We start from the raw sequence: 8786 nt of genomic DNA on the forward strand, positions 1-8786 counted from the left end.
TTATGGTAGTGGGGTAAAAGCTGTTGCATAATCTATTGGTCCTAAATGGAATGCTGTAAAGCCTCTTCCCAGAGGGCAGCAGGGACAACAGTCCATGGTGGTGGTGTGAGGGATCATTGATGATGTTAACGCGCTCAGGACACGCAGCGCTGGGATGAAATGTCTTTAATGGAGGGAAGAAGAGCCCTGATGATCCTCTCTGCAGTTCTCACCACTCTTCTCACTTTCTTCTATCTATCCTATTAAGAATAGGATGTCACTGAGGTTAAAGTTAAGTGATCCGAAGTGACCCAAAAAGTTCAACTGCCTTTGAGTTTGTTGGAAAAAACCAGAAAACTATTAAAGCACCATAAAATCAAGCTCAAAATTGAACAGACTTTAGACTGGCTCCAATTGGATCGCATTATTTTTGTTCAGTGAGTTTTAGATGGTAGATGAAACCTTGTTGGAGCTAAAAGCAAGTGTCTAATATTTATTTCTCTATGCTTTTAATAACATGGCGAAAGATTTCTTTTTTCAGAAGAAATGGTTGTTAAGGTCTTTAATGTTCCACAATACTGGTTTATGTGTTTGAACCTTTATATGCTTGAGCAATTCATAAAGCGGAAATAAGCAACTTTGACAACAAATAAAATCATTAGTCTGTGATCATTTAGTGCAGGAAGTAGAACATATTTAGAAATCAGAGTCTGAAGAACAATGTAATGCTCTACATACCTGACAGATGCTTTGAGACACAACACCCCCTGAGAACAGTAAAAATTATCTGGTTTAGTGAGACCATTTAAAACATTAGTGACCTTTCCATAATGCACAATTTTGTTGGTGAAAAATTAGATTTTGTATAGCTTTCCTGTAAGATAAGTGCTTTCTTCTGGTCACAGGACAATAAGAAGATGAAGAGGTCGCTGGAAGAGGAGCAGAGAGCGCGCAGAGATCTGGAAAAAGTCGTACGGAGAGTGCTGAAGAGTATTAACGACCCGGCGTGGGATGAGACTAACCTGTGATCTTCATCGGTCCGATCCACCTGTAGCTTTGGCAAAGAAACAAATGTCAAATGGACATGATGCAAAATTTATATTGTGCACACTGGTTTAAAAAAGGTACAAGCTTGTTCTGTCAGCAGGATAAAGAGTAGATGTAAAAGGTGTTGCAGTCAATGAGGACAGAAATTTGTGTTGACCATCGTCCCCCTAATTACATTCCTTTAAGCAAAAAGAAAGTATTTAGAAAAAAATAATTCTTCCCATTTATCATTTCAAGATCTACCACCAGGATCAACTGGAAAAGAGACTTTTGTTTCCCTCCGTTTGTTTACAGTCTGACAGGACGACCATCATGTGCTACATAAACGGTACTTTAATGGTGTTTATGGTCCCTCAGGCTTTGGACAAGTTTCTACTTAAACAATTCCACTTAATAACCTTTCTAATGTTATTTAATGTTTTATTGAATCATTTTTGCAGGGATCTTTGACACAGCCTAGATCTGTTGTTTTTTTATAAGCCTGTACTGATTTTTCTTTTTTTATTTCTCATCTGTTGTTTTTGTTGTTTGACCACTTTGCAGTATGGCCTTCTCAGTGAATTGTACAGATATGAAGCTAGTACTGTGTGATGTAAATACTGCTAAAACATGAGCCCTTTCCTTTGGAAAATAAATGTTTATCAGAACGAAGTCCATCTTTTCTTGTATGTTTTCTTCTGTCCTTCATTCTTTCATGTGTTTTCTTTTCCTTTTACATCATTTTATATTTCCTTATTGTGGATCCTTCGCTGCAAAAAATTTTGATCTAAAAAAAAGGCAGTTTTCTATAAAATAAGTGCACTTTTTTTAATTGAGGAGGTAAGTGTGACAAATTTAAATAAGGGCAAATAAGAAAAAACAATTGTCTTATTTCAGGTGCATATTATCTACCGTAATTATTTTTATTATTTTGGCAGATCATCTTATTTACCTGCTTATATTAACCCTCTCAGGCTCAAATTAAGTTGTAGTTCCAGGAAAAATCTGATATTTGGTGAAAATGATCATATATGGTAGTAATATACAATTCAGAATTTTTTTGAGAGAGACCTTTACATGCAATGAATTCTGGGATGTTGCAGATTTGCAACAGTGGCCCGGAGTGGTAAATTAACACAGAAGACTGAATCTGATATGAAAGTTAACTTTATTTGAATGTCACAAACAAAAAATTAACAAAACAAAATTCGAAAAAAACAATTTCACAAAATGAGAGACAACTTTTTCTCTGAACTTTTTTCTCCACCGACATCTCAAAACTTCTTGAGAAGGCTGTTTCTATTAAACTGTTGCTCAAACTATAGGCAAACTAGTAGATAAAGTATGTAGCATCCATTGGTAGCCTGTTTGGGCACACGTTGCGAAACCACAACATTGAAATCAAGATGCCTCTTTTGAAAAACCCAGAGGAGATTAAATCTACTAATAGGCATGTGTCATTTCTATACACATTCATGATTCATCTTATGTAGTATTGATTTCAAAATAATGGAAATTGGTAGTGATACTTACATGAAATTGGTGCTTAGAAAATCTGTTTCAGTGACACCAAGGACTCAGCCATGTTGAAAGTGAGTCAGCAGTGCTATCTGGTGAGCTGGAGAGAAACTGTTGCAAATGCACAACTAAGTCCTTCTGTTGTACTTCTGAGTAACAAAAGCTCTTAAAATATGGATGTGGAGTAATTAGCTCAGTGGCATTTAGCTGTTGCAAATCTGCAACATATGCCTGGAGAGGGTTAAGGGTAAATACACCTAATTTGAGAAAGTTTAACTTCTTTCTAGATCATTTTTGCATTTTTGTTTTGTTCTTTCCTCTTTCCCTCACGTCCTTCCTTTCTCCCTCATGTTCCTATTTCAGTTTTGTTTTATCTTCTTTCATTTGAAGTTTCTTCCTTTGTCTTTTTTTTATATATTCCTTTTGTGCTTTCCTCCTGTATTCTCTCCATCTTCCAAATCTGTTGTGACCATACTGCCATCTTTTATCTCTTTTCTTCCCATCTTTGTCGCTTACTTGCATTTTTGTCTTCATTCCTTTCCATCATGCAATTAGTTTTATTTATGCCTGTTTCCTTGTATTTAGCCTGAACTTAAGTGTTAAAAAATTAAGGACCATGGATTTTAGTGAGTTCCATCTGGGAAAACAGGATTTTTTTTAATGTGGAAAGATAAAGAATTACTTTGTTTAGGGTTTATTATAAAAATCCACTATTGACATGTTTGGCATTTTGAAATTAAAAAGGACTAAGAACACATTTTGGTAAATAAACCTTTTAGCATGAAGGGTTTCTAAGAGCTTTAGAAGACAGCTTGATTTTTTTTCTATAAAAAAATGTCCTGACAGCTGAGAGGAAGTCTATTGATTTGTCCTCAGTTATCCATCATTTTCACAACTTTTATGATCCGTTCATTCAGTGGCACAGTAAATGTGTTTAGTTCTGATGTTGTACCTGCCATGTTATTGCCCTGTTGTTTCACCCATATGGATTTCCATTACATCATCAAGTTGCACTAGTTTCATGAGATGACCAACATTTATAGGTCAGGATTACTGTTGCCTGGGCGGTGCTTTATTATTGGAGCACTTTAATTATATTTCCTACCTTAAAGGGTCATGTTTGTTTAGAGGAAATCAGCTAAAGTGCAGAGCAATAGACTGAAGTGGCTGTCGCATGTATTGAGTCTTATGTATGTTTACAACATCACTGTTAGTTTGTTTTTTCCTTCTTTTGGGAGGGTTTTGAAATCCATTGTGCGTCCGGGTAATTGTGTCAAGCTTTGTGAAAGACATGATCCGATTCTTTGGTCGGATGAATGAGCGCAGATGTCAACCTTCTCACTGTGACGCTCACCTTGTCCCTCACAGGTAATGAAAACAAGGGCGCCTTTTGTTTCACGCTTATTATTCTCTCACAGGAACAAAGAAACAATTCACATTCGTATTGGAAAGCAGATCTTGGAAGATAAGAGTCCTCTGTGTTGCCACACTCTGACTTGCTCATTGACAGTCAACCTCCCAGAAGAGGTTGACTGTCCAGTTGCATTTCAGCTCATGAGCCTTTTTATTTTCTGTATTTGGTTCACTTCACCTGCATTGTCTACTGATGGTGGTCAGAGGGCCCGGTGGCGCCAGTGTATGGCACCCCCAATTCTGTCAGTGAGCCCCAGGGCAGCTGTGGCTACAATGTAGCTTGCCACCATCAGTGTGTGAGTGTGTATGTGAATGGGTGAATGACTGAATGTAGTGTAAAGCACTTTAGTCAAGTCTCCTGACTTGAAAAAGCGCTATACAAGTACAGGCCATTTACCATAGTTGGTTCTACAAGGTCCAGTTTAGCTGTGAACAAACAAACCCTTTATCCAGTTGTTTTGGATGTAAGTAGTTGAGATCCAGTTGCAAAGGTAACTGATCCAAAAGAGAGACCCTGATGTCTTTTGACCTAATTAAACTCTCCTGCTCATTTTCAGGGGTTTGAAGGGATCCTAGTACAGGAAGGTTCCAGAGTCTCTGTGACACATTTTTCGTCCCAGGTTGTCCCAGAGTTTCACGTACCTGAAAAACCTCCAAAGGAAGCGTGCTGAGCAGCTGTCCAAACCACCTGTCCAAACTCCTGCACAGCCCTGATCAGTTCAGATTCAGTTATGCTCTTAATGGCTCTTTAGATAACTTGATCTAAAGCAAACATTTGTGATTAAGTTTTACCCTTTTTCTCCCACATGCAAGCTGCCCTGTTGGGAAAAAAATCTTAAATTTCATACCCTCGGTTTTGTTTCGTTTTTTTTTTTCTGACCAGAGTTCCTCCCCCCGGTAAGGCAAACAGACCTTTGCATCTTTGCAGCTTTGAGTTCAGTTCTTATTGTCCATCATCCCATCTTATGTGGTCGGCTATGTCTTTGTAGATAATTTGTTGTGCCACACGCTATCTCTGGGCTCTTTGAGATGTTTAAAGCTTTGAAAAGTACTTTAAAACTTTATTTGTGTACCACTATGTCTGTTTATGATATAGCTTTTGCAGGTTTTTATTTAGCAATATTAAAGGGAAGAGGACTAGATACAGGAATTATTTTTGTCACGTTTAACATTCACACAGTGTTGATGTATATTATAATATAGAGTTAATTGGTTGTTTAAGGTCATAAAATTGGAAAAAGAGACTTTTACAACCACTGTAGCTAAAAATGAACTCCAACTTTACAGAAACAAAACGAAGAGCCATTTTCTCCCTGTCAAGAGACTCATTGTCAAATTTCTGACCTGCCCCACCATCTTCTCACTTTGACTCTGTTTTGTAACCAGGATGGAGTGACAGCTTGTCAAGGCTGCTGCTCCACAATAGCACTCCAGCCTCCTCTGACTGTTACACAGCTCATAAAAAAAAGGAAAAAGCATCAAGGTCTTCCACTCTCCTTCCTTCACTTTTTTCTCCCTCTTCTCAAAGCAGAGAATCAATCAGCTGTACGCACACACATCCAAGCACACGACTCATTTCTTCTCCCTTCCCCTCGTCTATTCAGCAGCCAGTGATCATTTAGACTTGACATGTATTGTGAAAAACTGAGCTGCTTTGCCTCTTTCTTCTTCACTTTCTTTCTCTCCTTTTTTTTTCCTCTTTCAACTGTCTGTCATTAATGTCCAGGTCTTACAATGTACCAACAGAGGAGAGGAAGAAAGCAAAGAGTGAGGGATGAATTGATGGATGGGAGGATAAGCGCTCTGTGTCCTTTCTTTAAAGATTTGTTATTGTACAGTACTGTCTCAGTCATTTTTGGTTGGTGTTTCAGTCTGAAAGCCCATCCACGTGCTCTTTTGTATGGGAAAGCAATAAGGCCCCATTGAATGAAGCTGAATGGACCTGCCATCCTTAGGGGCTGAGGCCTGAGGACTCCTATTCTTTAGCCCCCAATCTAATTGGAGCTGAAATGAAATGGAGGTTTCTTATGAAAATAGGCTTTGTTTGGCCGCAAGGCTGGTAATTCATAAACAATAAGCAGGGCTCCATTGTGTAGATAATAATATATTCATGCCGCTGGAGATGGGGAGAAGGCAAAGCGAAGGCTGAGGATATATAAGGAGGATAGGCATAGACTGGGATGGAGAGTGGAGGGGAGGAGGAAGACGAGGGGCTGATAGCAAACAGAGGGTCAAGGGAAATTGGTAATGGTTGGGTAGAGGCGAAGGATTTAATAGAGCAAGTGAAAGGACTTTAAGTGGGCAAGAGTGAGTGGGAGTGAGGGAGGTGAAACTGACAGGAAGGAGTGAGATGGACAAGATAAGGATGCAGCAAGAGATGGTGGGTGGGAGAGATCGGCTACAGGTGACTGGTTTTGGAGGAAGCCAAGTGCGTAAAAGTATCTTTGAAACTAGAGTGGCCAGGAGCTGATAGAGAGGAGCGCTCAAGTGAAGGGATGGAGCAGAGAAAGCGGTGGCAGGAGGAGGCTGGTGTTACCACTAAAGCTTAGAAATCAGGCAGGAGGCTTCTTTTTTTTCTTTTTTTTTTACTGCCTGGAGCAAAAAAAGGTGAGCCTTTTTTCCTCTTTATTCATCCATCGGCGAGGATGATCTCCTTTCTGTTGTCTTGCATATTTCTGTGGAGTTTAATCCTTCTGAAAGGACACAAGAAAACAGAGCTGGACATGTGTGCTGTGATGCAGGCTGACCGAGGGGACCCCTGCTTCCTGAAGAGGATCTACTCTGCTTTGACACTTAATATCTGACCAAGAAGATCTTTTACCTGGAAAAATACTCTGGATACTACCTGAAAACACTGCTTCAAATGAAAACTTCAAACTGAACAGAGGACTACACTTCATCTTTAGAAACAGTAAGTGACCTGAAACTGCACTTGAACTTGAATTTGGTATCATTTTAGCAGATCTTATAACAGCCATGTGTTTTAGTTTATCAATATATTTGCACAAAGTGAGAAACTATAAAACTATAACTTTTTCTTTTTAGATCACTTTTCATTGTACAAATAGTGTAGATAGTGTAGATTGCCATCTTTGATCAAGCCACACATTCTAGCAGAAAATTGACAGAATTGGTTTGACATTGTAGAAGAATGCAATGTAAATATTTCACTTGTTACCACACCCTGCAGTCTCATGCTTTTATACTAAACGACTTGTGATTCTATGCAATTTCAAGTTTTTCTCATTAACTAAGATTTTACAATAAATCTTGCATGCTACTGGTTTGTACAAATATGTATGTTTAGCTTTGAGACAAATTTTAAATATTAAAATTGAGAGTCAAGCTGAGCAAAATTAGACATTAATCACATGAAATGTAGTGAAGATATTCCTGTCTTTCTTGTTTTTGCGAATCTCAATTTAAACGGAAGTGTTTGCCACCTGAGGAGGTGAGTCTTTTTTAATCCACTAGATGGCAGCATTTATCAAGTTGTGCACCAAATTCCAGCAACCGTGGATCAAATGCGTCAGGAAAGTACATGATACACATATTAGCAGGTGAATTTAAACTCTAATGCCTCATTTCACTGCTCAAATAATTATTATTTTGCAGATTTCAGTGTCTCATTTAAATATTAGATAAAAACTTTGTGTTATTCTGCAATTTATTAAGTTTGTGTATATGTTTATACTTTCTTTTATGCCCTTTTTAACTTCTCCACAAGATGGCAATGATGCATAATAAAAACCCCCATAACTATCTGTGAGAATTTGCACTAGTTTGTGTTTGATAATTTAAAAGAGCTTTTAAAATATATAGATTTCTGCAAAGGAAATGTGGCCGGTTTGCAGAATTGAAATATATTTAAACAGGATTTGAACTCTGCTTATTTAGAGTTTTTGGAGTGTGCTTATATTTCACCATTTTCTTTATCATGGTGTCATCTGTTGGAATCTTTGGTTTTGTATTTGGAGGTTAGATTTGACTCATCTTGGAAGCAGATAAAGACTAACGGAGATAACAGAAAGAAAAAACATTTTTCTTTGTTTGTTTCCTGGTTTTCTATGTAACTAGAGCTGGATGTTTCCCCACTGGGTGTTTCCTCTTTTTTTTCCCCTGCCTTGTTTTTGTTTATTTTCATGCTTCAGAGTGGTTGCTGGCGATGCTGGTCACTACAAGTGGCTGGCATTTGGTGCCTGGTAATCAGGCTGTGGGCAAACTGGGTGGCGGCGTTTCGAATGGTTTGCTGGAGATTATCCCAAAATTATCCATGAATTATCCCCCAGAATTACACCATTCCAGTAACCATTGATGGCAACTGGGAAGAGGGAGAGCGTTGGACTGAGTAGAGGTGTGTGTGGGTGCAGTTACACACAAACTGTTGGGCAGATTTGGATGGAGCGAAATTGGTCTCTGTATAGTGTAACAGTGTTTGCATGTCTCTAATGATTCTGGCAGTGTTGGTACATTGGGGTAATGGAGCATGTTAATCCACATCAAACAGCTATTACCAGCAGATTTTACTTGTAAAATCACTGGTTATGCTGCGAGGAAATGCAAACTAAAGAGCATCTTTCACTTTACATCACTATTGCTCAGTTATTTTTGTCTGTTTGTTTTTTTTCAAGAGGCGGAAGCATAAAACTTTATTTTTTTAGCACAAAAATCTTACAATAAAAAGTATTTAGACCCCAAAAACAAACAAACAGTCTCACATTGTTGTACAAAAACCTCTGCTATAAATGTATTTAATGAGGTAAAAATCTCATATTTAAAAAAAAAAAATGTTTATCAATAAATAGTGTGCTGTGCATTTTGTTTAAGCCCTTTAAGTACCTTTCTTTGCC

The 8786-nt window shown here is 38.1% G+C and overlaps 1 protein-coding gene across 1 annotated transcript in view; it reads left to right on the forward strand.

Annotated features, from left to right (window-relative positions):
• The window catches only part of LOC107100440 (rho guanine nucleotide exchange factor 7-like), a 39678-nt gene extending 38007 nt beyond the window's left edge, over positions 1 to 1671 (forward strand). The window contains exon 21 of the mRNA XM_015398907.1: positions 885 to 1671. Within this exon, the coding sequence (XP_015254393.1) occupies positions 885 to 1007 (123 nt within the window). The 3' untranslated portion in view covers positions 1008 to 1671. The remainder of the gene's footprint in view (positions 1 to 884) is intronic.
• The last annotated feature ends 7115 nt before the right edge of the window (positions 1672 to 8786 follow it).

This window comes from Cyprinodon variegatus, unplaced genomic scaffold (genome assembly GCF_000732505.1).
Source record: "Cyprinodon variegatus isolate N-32 unplaced genomic scaffold, C_variegatus-1.0 Scaffold971, whole genome shotgun sequence".
NCBI lineage: Eukaryota > Metazoa > Chordata > Actinopteri > Cyprinodontiformes > Cyprinodontidae > Cyprinodon > Cyprinodon variegatus.